At 39.6% G+C, this 24,662-nt stretch overlaps 2 protein-coding genes across 4 annotated transcripts; one reads left to right on the top strand and one right to left on the bottom strand.

Moving 5' to 3' along the window:
• Positions 1–2,909: 2,909 nt before the first annotated feature.
• On the bottom strand, positions 2,910–20,151 carry bag5 (BCL2 associated athanogene 5). Of its 3 annotated transcripts, XM_038274336.1 has the most exons (4): positions 13,644–13,727; positions 11,974–12,112; positions 5,432–6,325; positions 2,910–4,029 (listed from the first exon to the last, which is right to left on the bottom strand). In XM_038274336.1, exons 2-4 carry the CDS (start codon positions 11,994–11,996, stop codon positions 3,489–3,491), a joined length of 1,458 nt encoding a protein of 485 aa, XP_038130264.1. In that variant the 5' UTR covers positions 11,997–12,112; positions 13,644–13,727; the 3' UTR covers positions 2,910–3,488. The 3 variants fall into 3 exon arrangements, with proteins under 3 accessions (XP_038130264.1, XP_038130248.1, XP_038130256.1); XM_038274320.1 differs by lacking the exons at positions 11,974–12,112; positions 13,644–13,727 and adding an exon at positions 20,096–20,151; XM_038274328.1 differs by lacking the exons at positions 11,974–12,112; positions 13,644–13,727 and adding an exon at positions 8,878–9,073.
• On the top strand, positions 18,390–23,278 carry LOC119776103 (cytochrome c oxidase assembly factor 8). The gene is made up of 5 exons (XM_038274346.1): positions 18,390–18,655; positions 20,902–21,099; positions 22,515–22,578; positions 22,664–22,754; positions 23,137–23,278. Exons 1-5 carry the CDS (start codon positions 18,560–18,562, stop codon positions 23,252–23,254), a joined length of 567 nt encoding a protein of 188 aa, XP_038130274.1. The 5' UTR covers positions 18,390–18,559; the 3' UTR covers positions 23,255–23,278.
• Positions 23,279–24,662: the final 1,384 nt, after the last annotated feature.

The raw sequence follows: 24,662 nt of genomic DNA, 5'->3' as shown, positions 1-24,662 counted from the left end.
TTTGAATTGAAAAAGCTTCCTGGGTGGGAAGTGAAACATCTTCAAACTTGGAAACAAAATCCAGTGGATTGTTTTAATTTTCTTTTTTTAATTCTCTTTAAATATTAATGTCCACAAATCATGACAGAAAGAATATTTTAGTACAAAGATTGATGTTTAAAAAGGAATCTTAGAGGACCAGCCAAAGGCCAATCAAGGAAAGTGGGGAAATTTTTAATGGCTGCTACTGTATGGTTGCTTCTCTAAGGGGGACGCTGCTGCCTTTCCCTTTAAGCACTGGGATGACACACCAGGATGACAGACTGTCATACAAGTAGCCAAATAATCTACCTTTAAAGGCGCTGGGGAGCTTTGAAATGATCAATTGCTTTGATCAACAGCAGAACAAACTCTCCCAGTTTGTTTCAGTGACACTGAAGTTAATTTTATGTCAGTCCAGATCCTGCTGAAGACCAGAGCTTTTCCATTATGTCCTCATAGAGATAACATGATTTAAAAATGGTCCATTTCTTTTCCCCATGACTGTTCTGTCAATTGGAAAGAAATAAATGAGCTCAGGCTGTGTGTGCGATGGTTTGGTGAGAGATTCCCAGAATGAGCTGCATCCTCGACAGCAGCAGCCAAACAGACTCATCCCATCAACAAGAAAAAAATCTGGCTGCTTCGTGCCAGAAACTGTTAAAAAGCAGATCAAATGATGCACGAATGTACTTTGCTCAGAGAAATTTAGAAAACCATCAGGAAGTGTGACCCGTCAGTGTACATTCACCCTGTCAGGAACAACACCAGCAAAACAAGACTGTTGGGTTAGGAAACCTGCTCAGCAGGAATGTTTGAGTTAGGAGAGTCTACATTTCTGTCACTTACTGCTAAAGATAATTAGAAGCACTTTTCCCTTGGGCACTTCAATCATATATTCGATCCATTAATAGTCTAGTTAAGCTTAGAAAAGAAATATCGAACTGAAAACAGTAGAAGGCTACACAGACCTGTGTAGCTCTATGAAATTAGCAAAGGGAGGAAAGTAAAGAAATGCGAGAGAGACAAAAAAGTAGATCAGTTTAAAGATGTATGAATAACTAAATATAACAAACATCTAAAACTCATTTTCTAACAAAGATGAAAAGACTGAATTTCAGTTTTCGTTTAAATCTAAACACATCCTGAAAGCGTATAGTGGGGAAAAATCCTGCTTACAAATGTGAGCACACTATTAAACTAATACGTTATTACACCAAATTGTGGTTAGTTTTAGAAATATGTTCTCTGTGATAAAATTTTTGTCATGTTCACTTTTACCTCCTCAAATGTAAAAGTCCCTCTCCCACTCAAACCACAAACTTCAGTGACCTGTACTGGTAAACTGGTACAAATGAAAACCTGGAACATTGTGGAGAATTAGATATGAATAAAGAAACAAACGAACAAAACAAAAAAACAAAACAAGACCGGTTCTCCCTCTGACGATGGCCAAGGTGCTCTTTCCATGAAACACATTCAGTACTTTGTGTCCTATTCTGGTGTATTGAAGCATATCATAAATAATGCTTTCTATTTCTGCTGCACTAAAACACCGTCTCACACAACCAGATGGGTAAAAGGCTGAGAAGTAAAGGCACAGAGATTCTCTACAGTCCTTCTCTTCCTCCATCTCCAACAGCAGCAGCAGCAGCAGCTCAGAGTGGTTTCTAGACGACTCTAAAATCTGATCTCTACCATCAGAGCCCTCCTGTCAGAACCATGGACTTCAGCCCTGACCCTCCGCTCCTTCTGTATAGTTCTATATAAAAGGCTTCAGTCACACTCCATCAACAGAAAGCAGTGGGTAGAAACAAACAGAAGAAAAGCCATCAAAGCTGAAACAACCAAATAGAAAAAGTCATCTCTGATCTATTTTCAGCCTCTTTGGGACAAATATCTGCAGACAAATATAGAAACTGCAAAGGCTGAAATCTTAGCTTGCTCTCCCATCAACCCTCCCATCTATAAAAACAAAAAAAAACATTCATTTTAGAATAGATTTTCATTTCTTCATCAACTGTTGGGACTAAATCTTATTATGGGAGATTTTGGTGGTACTACAGGCCAAACAGTGACAGGTCTTATTTTATTACAACATTGGAAACAAGCTTTTAAGTTTCCAGCTGCATTTATCAGGTTTAAGAAGCATCACCAAGATTTAAAGGAAAAGTCCGCTCAGCAAGGAATGATCAATTGATCATTATCTATACCTAAAACTAATACTTTTGCGATCACGGAGTCTGGGAGCGGCCATTTTTGCCCAAATATAGTAACACCTCCCTCCTGACATCTTCCGGCAGTGACGTCACGGTGCGGTAAGCCTAGCGCCATTCTTCCCGCTTTACGAGCAAAATCAATGGGAGCTACTAGACTTTGAGATTTCCAGAGGACTTCACCACTGAAATTCACCAGAGCTATAGTTAAACTGGCAACGCCCACGTGCATGGCAGTTGGATGTTGGAATACATCGGGTAAAAGTGGGAAAAGAAATTTGTTATTTCACCTTTCTGATTCATGATCCTCCACGGACGGGTTCGTTGTTGGATTCTGGCCAGAGAAAAAACAAGTAATATGTAGCCAACATTTGGAAGAAGAATGTTTTCAGATGACTTGGATAATAGCGCTTTGTGACAAACACCAGAAACAGCACTGGGACTTGATCAACAGCCGATACCGCACTGTGACGTCACAAACCAGTAGGTGGCAGTAGTGTTCTTTGACAAACATGGATGCCTTCAGTAAAGCACGTTCAAATGAAAATTACTCTTAATTAAAAACACTTCATTTATTGAACAGTATAATAATTTCATATTTAAATTATTTTCAGAAGTTTGAATTCTGAATATGAGCGAACTTTTCCTTTAAGGAGTCTGTGCCTCTTTGGTAGAGAGTGGCTTTAGATTCATCAGCTAATCTTTATCCTGTAATTGCAGCTGTTTGAATCCTGATTTAATTCATTCTGTTTATATTCCTGCAACCTGACCCTCTACAATTTGTAGAAAATGCAGAAAACTCAAACAAAAGAGGCTCGGGTCTGTTGTTTCAGTCCTACAGAACAGCTTCACCTCGTACTGCTAGCGTTTAACCAGCTGTTTCCATTAGCAACGGAAAGTGAAGTTAATCAAAGGGACTGCTGCTTCACAATCAATCAAACTGAACACTTTACTCTGTGAAGGGAGCAGAAGATGAGCGTTTTGGCTGCAGACTTCTGACAGCAAGAAGCAACTGTGACACGCGCATTAGGAAACTCACACTCAACAATACGTGTGTTTTACAAAAGGATGTCTGTTTTCTGATGGGTTGGCTTTGACTACTACAGAGGGACAAAAAAAAGGTCTGCTGCAGTGGATTCTGGGTATTTTGGGCAATATTTACAGCAATCGGAATGATTACACACCACTTCGGATCAGTGCTATCTTCAGCTACCTTTCCTCTGCTACCATCATCCAACCCAGTGTCGTTTCCCGTTAATACTCCCACTCGTCTGTCTTCATGTCCAGGTAGTTGAGAATGTTCTGGGCAAACTTCACCGCTTGCTTTCTTGCCATCTTCGTTGACTCATCGCCCTGCGGATCCACGGCGTCCAGCGCCAGCAGCTGTTTGGTCAGCAGTTCCTCCAGGATCATGTAGCTCTTGTCGACCCGCTTGCCGTCAAAACCCAGCACTTGGGCCTGTAGGTCAGACAGGCTCCCCAGGACCATCCAAACAGCCTGATGCGACGGGTGCTCATCAGGGCCCGGCTGACGACACGCCAAGGCCTCGCGTAGGTCCAGGAAGGTGATGACGGCTTGGACCTCTACCACAGCGCGACGGCGGGCCTCTCTGATGCACGGGTTTTTAGCCGTGTCCACCTGGTCCAGGTGTGTCAGAAGGCTCTGCAGCTCAGCTTTGGGCCTAAAGCTGAGGTCACCCATCACACAGTGTCGCAGAACGCCTTCTCGCAAGTGGGAGACATGAGCTCGCACAGCCTCGATTTCACGGATGGAGTTGTTCTGGGCCAAGTCGTATCTAGAAAAATAAGCACAGGGTTATCAGCAGTGAAGGTTAATCAAACAATATATAAACTGTACGAACAAATTGGAACTTTTTCTCATTTTGTTTCCAACAGAAATGTGATCGATCAGTGTAATATTGACGTCCGTACGTTGCATTCAATGGTGTTACGTGATTTAGCGGGTCAACCAGGCTCTGTGTGGAAGCGGCACAAGCTACTTCATGGATATCGAGGCTACCAGTCCTGACCTTAAGAGTCACAGATACCACTTTATGTTTAACAAACATTTTTTACAGACTATTTTACATTTTCAATTCTAATAAATGTGTTTTAAGTGTGATAAGAAAATAACTGGAATGGAATATATAATGTCTTAGCAGGTGGGTTGTTCTGTTTTTTAACAGGCTTATAGATATGGAGATACATTTCATAAGATTAGTTATACATTTAGAAATATCCAGTCATAAATAAATGTGGACATCATTTTAGCTTATTGGGACTAAAGTTAACAATTATTTTGCCATTTATTATACTTTCAATTCAGTTTTTGATTAATCGATTAGCGTGGGAGTAGGCAGTAGTGGGTAGAACTGCTGCCTTGCAGCAAGAAGGTTTCGCGTTCGATTCCTGGCTCAGGGTCTTTCTGCATGTTCTCCCTGAGTATACATGGGTTCTCTCCAGGTACTCCGGCTTCCTCCTACAGTCCAAAAATATCACTTCTAGGTTAAATGGCTTCTCTAAATTGTCCTTAGGTGTGAGTTTGTGCCTGAATGGTTGTTTGTCCTGTTTGTCTCTGTGTCGCCCTGCGATGGACTGGCAACCTGTCCAGGGTGGACCCCGCCTCTCAACCATAGACAGCTGGAGATAGCAAGCAACCCAGCATGACGGAAAATGGATGGATGGATCAATCGATTAATAATTGGATGGGAAAAGCTTCCTTAAAGACAATTTTATAGAGAATTTAAACAGGTGAAGCTAAAACTACTCCACTTGAGGAGTTCTGGGTAAGCATAGCGATATAAAAAAAAGGTTTTCCATTTTAAGTGTCAAAAAAAAAAAAAAAAAAGATCTCTAGAAGGTGAAGCACTGAGTATTTTCTGGGGGCATTTAAACCAGAATTTTAATAATCTTTCATCTACATGAGAAATACTGCCCTCTATGAAAGTTTAACCCCTTCTACCCATTTGACACAAATTCAGGTTAAACCAGAATACAGACAAGAGGATGACTGTGTACCAGCAGCGGCTGTCAGTGCATATTGAACAAAGGCATTTATGGATTTTTTTATTCTTATACTAAAATTCTCATTTAGAACCCGACCAACAGCAAAAACAGAACCACCATCATTAGATGGTAATAGATTCAGACAGTGAGGGAGTTCCATCTTATCAGCGTTAATTAGAAACTGAGATGTACCTGCGAGTGTCATCTCCCTCTCCCTCCAGGTCCAGGTGTTTTAGGAGCCCGTTTATTTCCTCCACGACCTGTTTCCTGTAATTTCGGATTGCTGCATTCCCAGAGACGTCCAGGGCGTCCAGCTCCACCTGCAGTTCTGTGAGGATGCGAGACAGGTGCGCACAGCTGTCCCTCCCACTCAACCCCATCAGCAGTGCTAGAAGCTGGCTGCGAGCCATGCTCACCTTCACCATGACCTGGTTGATACGGTTTACAGCTTCGTGGGTGTCCCCTGACAGCGGTAGAGAGAGCGTCTGCTGCGGCGTGCGGCCTTCAAGCACTTCCTGCACGGCACACAGCCGTGTGAGCGCACGGTATCGCGCTTTCCGGAGCGGCACCCTGCCCTCAGTCTTAATCTGAGTGAGCCTCAGAATCAGCTCCTGAAGGGCGTCCACCAGCTCGTCATTTATCTCCGCCACCGCGCCTGCTCGCTGTGGCGCCACCACCCGCTCATCCACCAGCTGCCGCGCTGCATTGCTCAGCTCTTCGATGGCCAGGCGAGACGGATGGGAGGCGTTCTCCTCCAGATATCGCAGGAGGCCCTCCACCTCTTGTGCTGCTCTCTTGCGTGCTCCTTGGAGCTCAAGTTTTCCCTCTGTGTCCACCTGGTCCACCTGCAACAGCAGCTGAGTCAGCTCGCGCTCCATTCGCTTGTAGTCCCGGTCGTTCTGCAGGCCGCTGAAGGTGCAGACCTGCGGCCCCAAAGTTGCGACCTCTTTCTGGACCTCATACAGCCTCATCATTGCAGGGTGTTGCATGTGGTACGGCTGCTGCTGCTCCATTGGATGCTGCTGCTGGTCCTGTGGACCACCATGGTCCATCCTTTTTCCGCCATCAAAAGGCTTCCCAAAGAGGCTGAAAGAAAAGCACAATGAAAGTAGATTTAGTAGCAATTAGCCTAAAAAGACAGATTTGTTGGATCTTTCCCTTCATTAAAGGTTACTTGCTGAATTGGATCAGCAACTTGAAGAACAAACAAATATCATCTTAACATCAACAAGTTGTTTCATTAATGGGCTCATTGAATCCTTAATTGGTCCCAATCTGTGACAGGGTGGAACCCACTGATCTCTATTTATTCAACGGATTGCTGATCGTCTGTTGGTAGTACAGGGTTGAAGTGAAGCCTCCGGCCATATTAGTACTCCCTAGTTAGACCGGTCGCAATGGAAACAATATACGCGCTACGGCATCGAACAACAATGATGTTCTCATTTTCAGGGGGACTTAAGACTTTCAAAAAAAAGATAAATTAATCACTTTGACAAACACTTGCTGTTTCAAAGCATAGGTATGTTACTTTAACTTATAATAAAAAATAGGCACATCTCACTGCATATTCATTATGAAGTCAATGAATTGTATAAATCATGTAATATAAATTATATAAAAGTAAATGCAAAAAGATGAAGTGAGAAATAAAAACAAAAATTCCTTTAAATCTGATGCTAAACACAACCCTTTAATTAACGCTATTTGCCTTCTTGAGAAATTTCATGAATGAGGAAATACCAAAGAACAATCAATAGAGCAATAAAATAATAAAAAAAGAATAATTTAGAAAATGGCTAAATCTGAGTAAACGGCAAAGTTGCGGTGAAATCCTTGTTTTTATTTATTTTCAAATGTTCATCTGTGGATTCCATTTTTCGTCAAAATTTTAATTTAGAAAATGTGTTCTTTGCTTGCAACTATAATGGAACAAAATTCACTCTATCGATGTTTTTGATAGAGTGAATTTAGGAGAGGGGTGTTGAAAATTGTGTTTTATTTTGATCAAAAAGAATATTGTAATTCTAAATATTAATATTGTCAATATCATTTTTTCTATAAGATATAAAATTGTATTTCTATTGTAGTCCACAGACCTGGCAGGGTGGGCTAAAAACAAAGCCATTGATCAAAATAATTCATTCAGGATGAAATGTGCCACAAGCAATGTGAGGCAGAGAAGTCCAGCCTGCATGAAGAAAGCCTCCTTTACTGCAGGTTAAGGTTTTTATCTGCTGTTTCAGTCAACCTAAATAAATACATACCGGTAATTAGCAGACTTTCTGGAGGAATTGCTGGCATGCTGTGGTGCTAATCATGCTGGACCTGATGTGTTGGAACAGAGAGAAAAACGTGGTTCTAATAGGCAGAGGGGATTTACCATTAGGCAGTACTGGGCAGTTGCCTAGGGCCCCAAGTTCCTGGGGGCCCCATAAAACTCCTTTTACATGTTATTGATAAAAAAAAACCTAAAATAAAAAGGCCATCAGAACGCTTATAATATTAAGTGTGTCTCAGCCCCCCTTCAGTGTCCATCAAATTGGATCAGTCCATTTGCTGCACATGTTCAGAAAGGTCCAAACAAGCAGCAAACCATTTGAAACGGTGCGAAGAGCAGTGTTGCAAACTTAGCTCTTTTGTCGCTATATTTAGCGACTTTTTAGACCCCTCTAGTACTTTTATTTTACTGGAGACTTTCTCAACAACATCTAAAAGCAGCGAACTCTGCTCTCCAGAGCAAGTAGATTGGTAACCCGCCTCCTGCTGTCTTGCCTGCTGTCATGATTCATGCAACTGCTATTTCATACAAATGAAAAATGGAGAACCGATAAGCAGATCGTGGCTTGTTTACATTGAAAAGGAGGACTGTGTTATTTACTTTTGCCGTCGTCTTTTTCGAAACACACGAAGGAGCAATCAGTTAAGTTAAGTGCTTAGAAAAAATCTTTCATTCCTTTTGGGATAGCATGAAAATCAGCTGAGTACAAAACATAGAAAGTAAAACAACAAGAAAAGGTAAAAGAAGAGAGACAAATTGTAGAACAAATAATGTATGTCTATTCTACAGTATTAACATTTCTCTATCTATATAATTGGTCTGTTTTATGTGTTCTCAATTCAGAGGGCCCCCTCTCTGTCTTTGACTAGGGCCCCAACTTTCTTAAATCCGCCCCTGCTAACAGTAGGCTGTCATCATCAGCCCATATCCTTAAGAGCAGGGTTACTGATCTGTACACAGAACCACTGTTTTATCCACAGCGTGGCGCATCTTATATTAAATAATATTTGGAATTAACATTTGATTATGTAAGAGGGAATGGGCATTAACAGAACAGTAGATGAAAAATGAGAGATCAGAGCTTCCAAAACCCAATATTCCCCACAAAGATAGAGGCACACGTTGTTTCTATGTAGCATGAAGGGCTACAGGTCACATGTAATCCTCCACCTCCTGTCTAAACCTCCACCTTGCGCCATCAGGTCCTGCTACAGGGAAATTGCGCATTATGTCACAGCGGAATCCCCCCCGATCTGTCGGCTTGTTGCTAAGGGATAAGAAACACGCTCACACCCCTCCAAGCATCTCCAGATGCTGTCAGCCCCACACACAGACACACACCATCGGTATCTCTCACCTTTTCAACACGCCGAGCACATTCGCGCACATTTTCACGGAGCTCTGTTTCCATCAGCCGGATCGGCCGGCAAATAAAGGGCATCCAGCAACTAAAGCAGGGATTTCTGTTATGTTCCCGGTGAGCTTTACTACCGACTCTCCTCTCGTTGACTGACTAACTGACTGCGGTCAGACTGGTTCCGCCCCTCCCTCGACACGGGCCTCTTCTTCTTCTTTGGTCTGACGGATGATCGCGTCCACCCATTTACTGCCTCGGGCACTCCGGTGCCTTTAATTTGAATAAAACCATATACAACTACACTGCTAAAATAAATATAAAGGGAACGCTTAAAAACACAGTATAACCAATTAAACTAAATCTAGTGATGCGTTAATGAAGAATATTGAAGCGTTTTTTATTGAAGCTGCGTTGATAGTCTAACAGTATACTGACACCTGCTGGACATTTAAAGATACTACAGGCAGTTTACTGGACAAACTAAACTGAATTGATTTGATGACCTACTACAATGATATAATATAAGTTATTGTAGATTATATTCTATTATTTCATATCTATGTTTAAATTGAAAATATTTTTGATATTTTTAGATGCAGCCAATAAATAATGCAAACAAACAAAAAATTTAGGGGAAAATGTGAATGTGGACGCTTGTGGATTAGGATTTTAAATCATATTTAAAAAAATAAGTACAGTAAAAACACTAAAAGTCAATTGAAATTAACTTTAATTCAGATAAGCTGAGTGATAATCGAGAGGAAAAGTATGACACAATGAGAAAATTAAAATAAAACACAACAGCTGAAACGTTGCTATTCCTTTTAGGGTGCTCCAAAATTGTTGATAATTTTAATGATAAACCGAAAAAAAAGGTGAGACATTTTTTTTTAGCAGATGCATCATGTTGGCAGATACGTTTTTAAACACAGTTTAGTGAGTCAGTCAGTTGGAAACAGCTCCTGTATCGGTCACATGACTTCCTTGAAATGACAGGACAGCACCAATACAGTGTTTTGCTCTATGGGCTTGATGAATGCACCGATGCATCGGTGTTGCTGGACCTTCTTGCACACCAAGAGACGTGGAGGAGGCTGTAGGAGGGCAACAACCCAGCAGCAGGACCGCTACCTCCACCTTTGTGCAAGGAGGAACAGGAGGAGCACTGCCAGAGCCCTGCACACAAATGTACATGTGTCTGCACAAAGGGGGTTAGAAACCGGCTTTATGAGGATGGTAAGAGGGCCCAATGTCCACAGATAGGGCTTTATTAACAGCCCAGCGCTGCACACAACACTTGGCTGGTTTGGCAAATTTGCCACTGGCGCCCTGTGCTCTTCACAGATGAAAGCAGGTTCACACTGAGCGATTGTGACAGACTTGACCGAGTCTGGAGACACGATGGAGAGTGATCTGCTGCCTAAAACATCCTTCAGCACGACCGTTTGGCAGTGGGTTGGTGTGGCATTTCTTTGGAGACCTGCACAGCCTCCATGTGCTGACCCAAGGTAGCATGACTGCCATTAGGTAACGAGATGAGGTCCTCACACCCTTTGTGAGACCATATGCTGGTGCAGTTGGCCCTGGGTTCCTCTAAATGCAGGACAAAGCTATATGGCTGGAGTGTGTCAGAAATTCCCCCAGAGCCTAATCCGATTGAACACATCTGAGACCTCAGGTCTCAATCCATCTACCAACGTAACGTTGCACCACAGACTTTCCAGGAGTTGGTGGATACTTCAATCCAGGTCTGGGAGGAGAACCCTCCAGAGACCATCCAGCCCCTCATCAGTGGCATGCCCAGGCATTATAGGGAGGTCATACAGGTACATGGAGGCCACACACAACACTGAGCCTCATTTTGACCTGTTCTAAGCATGTAGTCTGTTTTTCCTCTCTAACTTAGAGTAATACTCTAAGTTAGAGAGGAGTAACTCCAAATCAAGGACTCCATTGCTAAATAAAATTGATTTCCATTGATGAGCTTTGCTGGTACATTCAACTTTGAACAAAAAAAATTTCAATGAAAGTATTTCATTTATTCCGATCTACTGCTGTGACTCCATTCTGGAAAGAAATATCAGCAGAGCTGCTGCCATCAACACCTTTGTTTATAGATGTTGGAGATCGGCCTGTTTTCCTCTGTAGTCCTGTTTCTCTGCCTGTGACTGGCTGCATGTGCTCTCTTCATCCTCTGACATGGGAGCTGGCTCAGAGCTCGTCTGCCTGGCTGTGTTTTTCCTGGAAGGGGCTGCCTTTTACAGCTGCTTTTTGTATCTCTGCTTCTGTCTCCCTGAACCCCAGTCGGCCTCAACAGAGCCTGGTTCTGCTGGAGATTTCTTCCTGTTAAAAGGGAACTTTTCCTCTCCACTGTCGCTACAAGCATGCTTACTGTGAGGGATTGCATCAGAGTCAATGACTCAATGCAATCAACTGGTTTTCCTTAGATAGAAAACTTTGAATCAATGTGACTGGATGATCTGTAAAGTGCCTTGAGATGACATGTGTCGTGAATTGGAGCTACAGAAATACACTGAAACAGAATCTAGGATGTTTTGAGCATTGAATTATACAGCTACCATCTCTTCTCCACACACCAGATATGCTCAGCAGTATCTAGTTAGATCATCTATAGCATATTTTTACACTCAACGTTTCTTAAGCTGAATAAACTGATGTGCTCCAGTACTATAACAGGATCCTTCCCTTCATGCTCAACAGATACTAAATCGCAGCTAATCTTTCTGAACCGCCTGTTTTGCAATAAAAAAATAAATCACACCATCCTACACCCAACATGACATTTTTATGACGGACTGCAATCCGATTTGCTAAAAGCCCAATCGCTGAAACTAAATAAATCTGGAGTTTTCTCTCTTACTCTACCATTTAAGGTTACATTTTTTTTATTAATTGTAGATTGTGCACTTTAAGGAGGATTTCAAATAAATGAACAAAAGGAGCAGCCTCCATGCTGAGTTAAAGCCATTGTGTGTGAAGGAGGATCACCTGACTCTGCCCTACCTACTGGAACAGAGGCGGTGTATTACACTTCAATTATCAACCTGAACCAAAACACCACCAGCTTCATCTTACCTGCATAGCCAGCGTACAGCCATCTGACCTGTTGCGGAAATCCTCTCCCCTCCGCTGATTAAAGCATAACATTAGCTTACCTAGCTACCTTCTAGCATTTACCTTCCAGCTCAGCTGTTTGAGCTAACGCGGAGTTAGCCTTCTTCTTCTTCTTCTTATGGGATTTTATGGCGGTTGGCAGACTTGTGAATTGTGCATTACCGCCACCAACTGATATGGAGTATAACAAGAAAACAGGAAACGATTCACCCCCCCAAAAAAAAAAAAAAAAAAAAAAAAAAAAAAAAAAAAAAAAAAAAAAAAAAAAAAAAAAAAAAAAAAAAAACCTGTGTAACTTAAACCAACATAATACTAAATCACATTTGCCCATATAATTTTAATTTACTCTAGGTCATCTTAACTCTGCCAGTTTCTGATGGTCCCATCGGTCCTCCCATCATACTTCCAACCATCTCCCAGTTCAAATCTTTAATGTCCAGATATTTTTCTGCAGCCTTCACTATTATTTTGATTTTTTCCGTTTTTTTTTGTTGTCTGTGCAGTACAATTAATAACTTCTACCATGAAAAGAACAAAATTTGTCTTTTTAACAATAAGTGAGTCTTCATCAATTTTTAGAGATTTCTCTAGAGGTTTGGAATTTGCTGTGTGTTGAACTGTAGGTTTGGGTTTTCCTGACTGAGATGGGATCCTTTTTGCAGCTTCAGCGTAGGTTATTCCGAGCTCAAATTTCATTTTTTTAATTTCCTCAGACCTTTTGCTTGCTTCACAGCCGCGATAGGCAGCAGTATGTTCTCCACCACAATTACAGCATTTTATTTTAGCTTCTTTTCCACATTTTCCGTACTCATGTTCTCCTGCACACCTTCCACACCTCTGTTTCCCTTTACAAACTGCTGCAATGTGACCGAATTTTTGGCATTTGAAACATCTCAATGGTGGAGGATTGTAGATTTTGACATTATAGCTTATGTAACCGATGAATACTTTGCTTGGTAATTGCTCTTCTTCGAATTTAATTAGCACAGATAAACTGTCAGATCTTTCTCCGTTTCTTGTTGTTTTTAACCGTTTTACTTCTTTTACTTTTGCACCTCTTATGTTTTCCAGAATCTCTTTTTCAGAAATTTTTAGAGGAACTCCTCCAATGACTCCCCTGCTGAACTTTTTGTTCTCCATTAAGCTGCACTGAACTCTTATCCCGTCAATTTTGTTGATCCGTATTGCTTTGCCTTGCTGGGCGCTGTCTCTGCAGATAATTAGCAGGTCTCCACTGTACAGAATTCTGGCACCTCTGACTTCTCCGACAAGTTTATTGATGGTTTTTGTTAAGTGAACCGGATTCCAATTTGTAAAAGAGTCTGCCTGATTAACGACTTTGAATATGACTTTGAATTCATTTTGTTGTGCTGTGGAATGTATGGAATGATCATCACTGGATTGTTCTGAACTAGATTCCCCTTGAACTGATCTCTGTTTTTTCCGCTTTTTCTCATTTTTTGATGTTGCTATCTTCCAACCTTCATTGTCACTATTTCCCTCTTCCATCCCACAAGAATCGCTTCCTGTTTCCTCACTACTCACGGCCCAAGACATTTCTCCATAAGCAGCTTCAAAACACGCGCCATGCACCAAACGACCATCCACATGCCAGGGTTTCCGGAGTTAGCCTTTTCCATACAGATAGAATTTAACTAAGTTGCTTAAATGTTAAAAAAAAGAAATGTTTATTGAAATATATTTATGAAACACGAATACATTTTTCCTTACACTAAAGAAAGGACAATGAAGTACCGAGTTTCTGTTAAGCGGTTTTACGAATTTTTAAAACCATGCGTTAGTTTTTGTTGGCCAACATTAATTCTTTAAGGGCTCGCTGTTTTTTTTTTTTTTTTTTTTTTTTTTTTTATAAAAAAACGTTATTAGAACAAGTAACAACAAGCAGCTGGGTTAAATAAGGCAAAATCACAGCTTTTCGACCTAACGTCGAAAAAAGAGCAATTCTCTTTTATTTTACCTACGCTTTATTTAATAAAGCATGTAAGAACAAATGTGTGTAAATATATGTGGATGTAAGAAATGTATATCTAGATTAAATAGAAAGAAAAAACAATATAAAAATAAAATATTGGAAATATTGGAAATTCAATTAACAATTTATATAGGTCTCTACATATCTCAACATATTTTAAAGATTGAATGGGAGTCAATAAAAAAAAAAAAAAAAGCTTTAAAGACTGGGGTTATTTTTTTTAAACCAAACATAACAGAGTTATTATTGGTTCTATTTAATAATACCCCAAATGCTAGGACATCTCTAGAAATGTTTGTAAAATAGCATTTTTTTGTTTTATCCATCTTTCCAAAAAGATAGAGATTTTCTTGAATTCAAAGAGAATTTAATTTAATTCTTTCTATGTTGATTTGTGTAAATTAGACTTGATTGATATTGAATCCGTTGATTATGGATTATATATATATATATATATATATATATATATATATATATATATATATATATATATATATATATATATATATATATATACACTATATTGCCAAAAGTATTTGCTCACCTGCCTTGACTCACATATGAGCTTAAGTGACATCCCGTTCCTAATCCATAGGGTTCAATATGACGTCGGTCCACCCTTTGCAGCTAGAACAGCTTCAACTCTTCTGGGAAGGCTGTCCACAAGGTTTAGGAGTGTGTTTATGGGAATTTTTGACCATTCTTCCAGAAGCGCATTTGTGAGGTCGCACACTGATGTTGGACGAGAAGGCCTGGCTCTCAGTCTCCGCTCTAATTCATCCCAAAGGTGTTCTATCGGGTTGAGGTCAGGACTCTGTGCAGGCCAGTCAAGTTCATCCACACCAGACTCTGTCATCCATGTCTTTATGGACCTTGCTTTGTGCACTGGTGCACAGTCATGTTGGAAGAGGAAGGGGCCAGCTCCAAACTGTTCCCACAAAGTTGGGAGCATGGAATTGTCCAAAATGTCTTGGTATGCTGAAGCATTCAGAGTTCCTTTCACTGGAACTAAGGGGCCAAGCCCAGCTCCTGAAAAACAACCCCACACCATAATCCCCCCTCCACCAAACTTTACACTTGGCACAATGCAGTCAGACAAGTACCGTTCTCCTGGCAACCGCCAAACCCAGACCCGTCCATCAGATTGCCAGATGGAGAAGCGCGATTCGTCACTCCAGAGAACGCGTCTCCACTGCTCTAGAGTCCAGTGGCGGCGTGCTTTACACCACCGCATCCGACGCTTTGCATTGCACTTGGTGATGTATGGCTTGGATGCAGCTGCTCGACCATGGAAACCCATTCCATGAAGCTCTCTGCGCACTGTTCTTGAGCTAATCTGAAGGCCACATGAAGTTTGGAGGTCTGTAGTGATTGACTCTGCAGAAAGTTGGCGACCTCTTCGCACTATGCGCTTCAGCATCCGCTGACCCCGCTCCGTCAGTTTACGTGGCCTACCACTTCGTGGCTGAGTTGCTGTCGTTCCCAAACACTTCCATTTTCTTATAATACAGCTGACAGTTGACTGTGGAATATTTAGGAGCGAGGAAATTTCACGACTGGATTTGTTGCACAGGTGGCATCCTATCACAGTTCCACGCTGGAATTCACTGAGCTCCTGAGAGCGACCCATTCTTTCACAAATGTTTGTAAAAACAGTCTGCATGCCTAGGTGCTTGAATTTATACACCTGTGGCCATGGAAGTGATTGGAACACCTGATTCCAATAATTTGGATGGGTGAGCAAATACTTTTGGCAATATAGTGTATATATATATATATACAGGTGCTGGTCATAAAATTAGAATATCATGAAAAAGTAGATTGATTTCAGTAATTCCATTTAAAAAGTGAAACTTGTATATTATATTCATACATTACATACAAACTCATATATTTCAGATGTTTATTTTGTTTAATTTTGATGATTACAAATGACAACAAATGAAAATCTCAAATTCATCATATCAGAAAATTAGAATATTGTGAAAAGGTTCAAAATTGATGGCCCCTGGTGCCACACTCTAATCAGCTAATTAACTCAAACCACCTGCAAAAGCCTTTAAATGGTCTTTCAGTCTAGTTCTATAGGCTACACAATCATGAGGAAGACTACTGACTTGACAGTTGTCCAAAAGACGACCATCGACACCTTGCACAAGGAGGGCAAGACACAAAAGGTCATCGCTAAAGAGGCTGGCTGTTCACAGAGCTCAGTGTCCAAGCACATTAATAGAGAGGCGAAGGGAAGGAAAAGATGTGGTCGAAAAAAGTCTACAAGCAAGAGAGATAACCGCACCCTGGAGAGGATTGTGAAACAAAACCCATTCAAAAATGTGGGGGAGATTCACAAAGAGTGGACTGCAGCTGGAGTGAGTTCTTCAAGAACCACCACACACAGACGTATGAAAGACATGGGTTTCTGCTGTCGCATTCCTTGTGTCAAGCCACTCTTGAACCACAGACAGCGTCAGAAGCGTCTAAAGAGAAACAGGACTGGACTGCTGGTGAGTGGTCCAAAGTCATGTTCTCTGATGAAAGTAAATTTTGCATTTCCTTTGGAAATCAAGGTCCCAGAGTCTGGAGGAAAAGAAGAGAGGCACTTCATCCACGTTGCTTGAAGTCCAGTGTAAAGTTTCCACAGTCAGTGATGGTTTGGGGTGCCATGTCATCTGCTGGTGTTGGTCCATTGTGTTTTCTGAGGTCCAGGGTCAACGCAGCCACATACCAGGAAGTTTTAGAGCACTTCATGCTTCCTGCAGCTGACCAACTTTTTGGAGATGCAGATTTCATTTTCCAACAGGAAAATTTAGGATTTGCAAATATATTTTTTCTATTCCTATAAGATTGACAAACCTTACAGTTTAATTTAATATTAATACAGCTAGGCCTCCATGAAGCTAAAAATTATGTTTACACAAAAGCTTGTCTCAGGTATGTTTGTAACAGTCTTTTATTTCATGGAAGAACTTCTTTAATGCAGTTTAAAAGCAACAGTTTTGTTCAGAGAAAATGGAAGCTTATTGAAATTATACATGACAGTGGCTTTTACCTTTATATTACTACACCATTAAATAAAGTAGAACAGTTATTAAAAAGTAATAGGATATCACTGGAGCTGCAACTAATGATTATGTTAATTGATTCATTTGTCGATTATTTTTGTGATTAATAATCTGATAGCAAAAGATTAATCAAATTAAATGTATCAGCCCAAGATTTCTACAACATTTTTTCCTTTTCTTAGTTTTTACAAATTTATTAAAATTACACCGTGTTTTTTCCCTTCCCTTTACCTACTGAATACTTATTTTTATTACCTTAATTTAGCTTTGTGGACATTTTTACTTGCTTAGGTTTGAAAGATTTTTCTTTTAGTCTTTTTCTTTGGAATTAACTTATTGCAGTATTTGTTACGTTTTTTTTATGACATTTTGTTATTTTTTTCAGAAGTTGTTTTTTTGTTTGCCAGATCAAATATATTTCTAATCTTTAATTTTTAGAACTGGAAATGATAGCATGAAAAAGAGAGGCACTTTTAGTGTAACAATATAAATACATTGATGAATAAATGCTATAAAGTTAAAATAGCATCATAATAACTCAGTTTGCTTTATTTGTCTAAAGCAAGGGGTCTGCAACCTGTTGCTCAAAGTGGGTTTTTGGACACTTGAAAATGGCTCTTCATTCCTTTGGCTGAAAATGATGAAGGGCTGCAAATCTTTGGAAAAATATATATTCTAATACACTGTCTAGTTGCATCGGATTTCCAAAAATAAATAAACTCTAAATGTAACTGAAATATAGATTTTTAAATAGTTTTTCCTCAAAATGCTTTAATGGGATTTCAGCAACCAATTTAAAAACCTTTTATTCTCTTTTCACATTTTCCCCCCTTCATTTTAAAACTTTTGAAATGGAACAGTTTTTATTAAAAAACAATCTTTGGTAGATATCTCTAAAATAAAAATAAAAAGTAACAATGTAGTTCATTGCTGGGCAGGATGTAAAAGGGGATCTTTGGATTGCAAAAGTTGCAGATCCCTGGTGTAAAGTGTCAGCTCTCTAAAAGTTTGGGTAGAGTTCTTTCATTTTGCCTTTTTTGGGGGGAATTTGCACATGTTGATAGCTACTACTTCAAATACTACCTCACACTTTCACAGGGTATCCTGATAAAACAGTTTGTGGTCATGTTTACAGTTGGATTTTTCTTACTTTTCTTTGAAACTGGGATTTTATAAAATATTATATAACCAACGCATGGATTGTTAAATTACTTTCTTCAAGCAACAAACGGTTAATAATAGTTAGTTTATAGATAGTTTATTTAAACTTATTCAAGGCCACTCTGTCCTGTTTTGCGACACTTTACGGCATGAGAATCGTTTTAGGGTAACACCGATCGATAGGCGTCGCTTGTGGGTAGATACGTTTAACTCAGCTGTGTTGAGATAGAAGGGCATCAGCTCATTTAAAACGCTGGTGTTTGTCGTAACAAAATGCAACGATGTTTTTAATTCTTTATCGCAAACACTGAGAAGTGAGGAGTTTATTGAAATGGCGGCGACATGGCGGAGCTTCAGTTGGTTTCCACACCGCATGCTAGCAGCGAACTGTCGGCTCTTTAGCTCCGAGCAGAAAAACATCACAAAGGTCTGCTTTTATTTCATGGTTTAAAGATGTTTACGTAAATCATTTAAACGGTGTGGTCGTCATTAAAGTCTCAGTCTACACAATGCCATGTAGATATGAAATTAACTTCTAATTACTTTTAGTTATTTACTGTACTTATTGTTTTAAAAACATGATTTAAAATCTTAGTCCACAATCATCCCCATTCACATTTCCCCCTGATAATAACCAGAAGACCACTGTTATTTTCAGAAATAATAAACTGTGGTGGAGACAGCACTATGGCTAGATTTGACTCAAATCTAGCCATAGTGCTGTCTCCACCACAGTGGCGGTTCTAGACAGGGGCCAGTCCCCCTGTAGATCATGTCCTGGCCCCTGTACTGAAGACATAATACTCAGAGAAGAATATAATTGTAAAATGCTTGAACAGACATAGTTACTGATAGTTCGTTTGGATCGATTTCATGTTTTTCTTTACAAATTGTGTTTTACTAATTATTAAAAAAAACAATAAGGCAATAGCTTCAGTGGAAGCGAGATAGGATCCGTTTTCATCTGCTAAATGTTTTTTTTTTTTCAAAACAAATTGCTCTAATTTTTTACAGTTGAAATTATCAGTTTTTCTAGAGTTCTAATTCAGATTTTAGAATAATTTTATAGAATATTTTTGATTTAAATTAAGTCCAGAATATGTAAAATTCCTATATTATTACTGTATATTGACCTAATAAGACATACAATTTTAATTAAACCTAATTAAATAGAATTTTTACTTCATGCAGCTATTTTAATGTGTTTGAATCCGTTTTTTATTTCATGCTTTTCTGGGCCCCGATGATAACACGCTGGCCCCCTCCTGGCCCCCTGGCAAATTTGGTCTAGAACCTCCACTGGTTTTGAGGAAGCTAGCTGAGGTCCTTAAGTGTTTGATGCAAGACTTCTTGTTATAAAGGGTGTAATCTCTTCTGCCGTCATCTGCTGGGATAACAGCATCAGAGCAAAGTACTGAAAGAAGCTCATCAAACTAATAAAGTTTGCTCTTTACTGGGAGCTCTTCTCAAACCTCTGGAGAAAATATTTACAAAGAAAAATGCCTTCATAAAAAGAAGAAAAACAATCAGAAGCTTCTGCTTACAACTGTTACTATCAACAAGTCATTGAACAAACCTTTAAACATAAGTTTCAACATTCAATTTCTCTTTTGGACCTATTTTGCTGTGGGTTTGGTAGATAAAAAAAAAACAAAAAACGTCAAAACTGTCATGAAAAACTTCAATGGTTAAACAACAGATAAATATACAAAAACAATTAAATACTTGAATGTTTTTTTTTTTATAGCGTTTGCTTTGAGTCAATAAAGCTCATTTTATGGGAATTATTATGCATCTATGGTATTTTATGCTTCTATTCATTAAGTCATTTGGTTAAAGAGAAGCTCTGTTTAGCATTGAAATGTACCTTTTCTCTGGTATCTGACTCCTGGCTCTTGTTTTTCTTCTCGCTCTTCTCATGGTGACGTCTGCAGAGTAATGATAAGCTGTGTTTATTTATCTGCTCAGTTAAGCTCTTGTCCCGCCGTTTTAAGCGCAGGGCGACCGCTGCAGCGCCTTGCAAAATTATTCACACTCCTTAAATATTTTTCAATTTTTTCCAATTTATATATTTTGTAGCAATTTTATGTGCAACTAGTTTTTAAAATAAAGAACAACTATACGTTTCTTTTGAAATATGGTAAAATATTTGAAATTTAGTAGGTATTATTATCCTCAGTCATTCTCTGACATACAGTATGTTTTTCTTTATTTAAATTTGTTATTAGCGCATGCAGGTTTTCTCTTTAGCTCTACTTCTTAGTTATATTCTACTTGGTGTTGATCGAACACAAATCTCCACAGATTTTCATTGAAGTCTTTGTGATGTTGCTTTGAAACGTTTCAGGTGTCTGAATTCTTGTTGCAAGGTCCCGGATGTCAGCAAACCAGGCTCGATTAGAGGAATAAAGATGTCTCCAGGGAGATCTGCATGGGGTAGAATACAATTAGAAATGTTTCCGGCTGTTTGAATCGCTTCATTGGAGTTGTACTAGACTGCATGTTTTAATTTACTCTAATCATGGTGTCACAGAAAGAGTTGGAAGAGCTAAAGAAGTGTATGTGCTCTCATTGGTTGTTTTAAACTTTTAATAGTTCTGTGTTTTTATGTTTCTATTGTCTAATTACCATGTATTCATTGTTCATTATTCTACTTTTTGATGTATGCATTAGGTATCTCCATTAAGGCCAGAGCCCAGCCCTGCACATGACTGGATCGGTCCACCAAACCCTCTGTCAAATTTGCGGCCCATTGTTTACCGCGTCATTGAGAATGAATCTGATGTGGAAAAGCAGCTGAGAAAGCTGAGGCAGGAGACTGAAGATTGGAATAACGATTTCTGGACAAAGCAGAACGTCAGCTTCAGCAAGGTTGGATTTAATATTCTCCTATAATTGATGGTTTATATGGGGGGCATTTAAGAATAGAAAGATACTGTTGTGCTGATAATTTACATTATTTACAGAAGAAATGTCAATTTGACCATCACGAACTCTGAAGTCCATTCTGTGTAGAGTTGTGTTTTAACCAGCAGAGGGCAGCAAAGGACAAATAAGTAGAATGATATAAAATGTTTAATACAATTTGTCAATCATTTTAGAAAGTGGAATTAATATTTTTTACACAGAATAAAATATTTTTTGTCTTTATGTTTTGTTATTTTGGTTGTAAACACTTTTGATCGTCAAAAAGTTAATAATTTTAAACTCATAGAATTCCACTGTAATCGGCTAATTAACTCAAAACTCCAGCGATGGTTTCCTCTCTCTCTAAATTGTCTATCAGTCCTAGTCAGTGGCAAACGCAATGATTTAGATGACTTTTGACTTAAAAGATGTCGAGAGAAAAGACATTGGTACCTTCAAATATGAGTGTAAGACACAAAGGTTTTTGTATTGATGTATTTTAAACCCACTGTCTGCTCTACCAGGCTGAAACTCGTCATTACCAAAGATAGGAGAAAACAGTGATAACTTAAAAGTCTCTCTCAAGTATTCCAAAACAATGTGCCAAATCATTACTGTATTTTTTGAGGAAAGGGTTCCGGGTCTGTGTGGTTATTTTTTAATTTTTTTGATGGCCCTCCACAAATTAAAATATTCCTGCTCTGATTTGAGCTGCCCAGTAATATCGCATCAGGTTTGGTAGCTGTATCCATCTATCAAATGGAAGATAAAGCAATGTGAGCCTAAGTCTGGGATGAAATTTTCAAGTGTCCGGTAGAAAGAAAGTGGGGGAGCAAGTGGAATAGATAGAAAAAGATACGATACTTAAGTAAAATTATTTTCAAAATATTGAGGTGCCCGATCATAATTTTGTCCATCAAAACAGCCCTAGTGAAGCACTAACTTTTTAGGGGTCATTGTTTTCAGTTATTTTGTCCTATTTTATGTTTGCTTGAAGAAGAACAAAATAAAAGATCTTAAGAGTTTGTAGTTATGTTCTCTAAATTAAATTACTGATATGTGAACCCTCAGACAATTAATTTTGTTGAGTGGGGGAAACAAAGTCAGTCTAATCAATTAATTTCAGACTGACTGGTTAGTCGTCATGTATAAAAGGAGACCCAGCAGGTTGAAGTAATTCCCTAACAGCGTACATGTAGCGAAAGTGGGAAAACTCTTGTTTTGAAGGAGAACCATGCTTATTTTGAACAGCCTTCTCTTGAGAGCAGACAGGGGAGACACACAAAATTAATTCAGGATCCTTTTTCAAAGTGTTTATGTTTTTTATGTTATATTATAGTCAATTTAAAAACCTAACCCACTTATTTTGCTCTCTACAGGAAAAGGATGCTTTCATCATCTCACAGCTAAAAGCTAAAGGCTTGAGTCTCCGAGGAGAAGATGGTAAGGATACGAAACAAACAACTCTTTGTTTTTCTGTCTGTCTCTTTTCAAATGAGTTTAACTCCACCCCCGAATCCCCAACCAGGAAGACGACGAACTCTAAGCAGTGAGGATATGGCAGTATTTTACAAAAGCTTCTTGGATAGAAATAGAATACGACACGCAAATTATAACAAGTGAGTTGTTTTTGTATTATTCTGTCCCCGAGGTGATGATGCTGCTGTACCTCCCAGGGCCCCAGCTGGGAGGGGTTTAACTGTGTTGTGCCAATCTGCACGCACAGAACAAACATAATGGGCTCCAGTGAGATTTTTATTAACAAACATGTCAAAGTCACCAACTTGTTTCCTTCCTAAAGACACCACCTCTTTATGTGATTTGTTTTTTCTGCTTTCCTGTCTAATGGCCTTTGTTATTCACCGTACTGTTTTAGGCTATAATCGACCAATAGACGATTATTAAATGTAAATGTTTATTTCAAAACATCATTTCAGTACGTAATCAGCATTTTGGAAGTAAATATCACAGAATTTTCCATCTTTTCTCCTGCATATCCAGAGAATGGTACAGACGAAACTTCACCATCACTTTGCTCATGGCCAAAGTCGCCTTCAGCACCTTTTGGAGAAATGTTGTTGAAAACCAGAAGAAGAAAAAAGGCACTCCGACAATGTGAAAATAAATAAAATTTTTAAGTGTGTGTGTGGGTGACTTTATTTTTTGTTTTTGTTGGCTTTATGTGCTGTGCAAAATATAATTGCTCTGTATTCATCTACATACCTGCGAGCTCTTCTAGATTTTTCCATTTACAATGCAGGAGTAATTGTTAAAGATCAGATTAATGCAGAATTTTCAGGCTTACAAGGAAAATCCTTTGTGTTAGGAAATCAGTGCCTGAACACATAACCCTGAACACGCTACAACAAAAAGCATCCTCTCAGTACAAGGCTGCCTCTGTTTCACTATAGCGATGGTATCTATGGACGGAGGCTGATCAGAGAAGGAAAAGAGATTAAAATATTCCCAGTTTTTTGTTCCACCTTACTTCTGCACAATACAACTGATGGTCCCAACCCCATTTATAAGGCAAGAAATCCCACTTATTAAACCTGATAGGGCACACCTGCCTGCCTCTTGAACCTCATGAATAATACCAAGAGTGTAAAGCAGTAATCAAAGCAATAGGTGGCTACTTTGTTAAATATATATTTGCACGTGTTAATTCATAGTTTTGATGCCTTCAGTGTGAAACTACAATTTTCATAGTCAGGAAATTAAAACTCTGAATGAGAAGTTGTGTCCAAATTTTGGTCTGTACTGTACACACACATACACTATATTGCCAAAAGTATTTGCTCACCCATCCAAATTATTGGAATCAGGTGTTCCAATCACTTCCATGGCCACAGGTGTATAAATTCAAGCACCTAGGCATGCAGACTGTTTTTACAAACATTTGTGAAAGAATGGGTCGCTCTCAGGAGCTCAGTGAATTCCAGCGTGGAACTGTGATAGGATGCCACCTGTGCAACAAATCCAGTCGTGAAATTTCCTCGCTCCTAAATATTCCACAGTCAACTGTCAGCTGTATTATAAGAAAATGGAAGTGTTTGGGAACGACAGCAACTCAGCCACGAAGTGGTAGGCCACGTAAACTGACGGAGCGGGGTCAGCGGATGCTGACGCGCATAGTGCGAAGAGGTCGCCAACTTTCTGCAGAGTCAATCACTACAGACCTCCAAACTTCATGTGGCCTTCAGATTAGCTCAAGAACAGTGCGCAGAGAGCTTCATGGAATGGGTTTCCATGGTCGAGCAGCTGCATCCAAGCCATACATCACCAAGTGCAATGCAAAGCGTCGGATGCGGTGGTGTAAAGCACGCCGCCACTGGACTCTAGAGCAGTGGAGACGCGTTCTCTGGAGTGACGAATCGCGCTTCTCCATCTGGCAATCTGATGGACGGGTCTGGGTTTGGCGGTTGCCAGGAGAACGGTACTTGTCTGACTGCATTGTGCCAAGTGTAAAGTTTGGTGGAGGGGGGATTATGGTGTGGGGTTGTTTTTCAGGAGCTGGGCTTGGCCCC

This window comes from Cyprinodon tularosa, unplaced genomic scaffold, assembly GCF_016077235.1.
Source record: "Cyprinodon tularosa strain WSP-4 unplaced genomic scaffold, ASM1607723v1 ctg120, whole genome shotgun sequence".
NCBI classification, from domain to species: Eukaryota; Metazoa; Chordata; class Actinopteri; order Cyprinodontiformes; family Cyprinodontidae; genus Cyprinodon; species Cyprinodon tularosa.
Note: the sequence above shows the minus strand (reverse complement) of the source record. Positions and strands in the feature narration are given on the sequence as shown.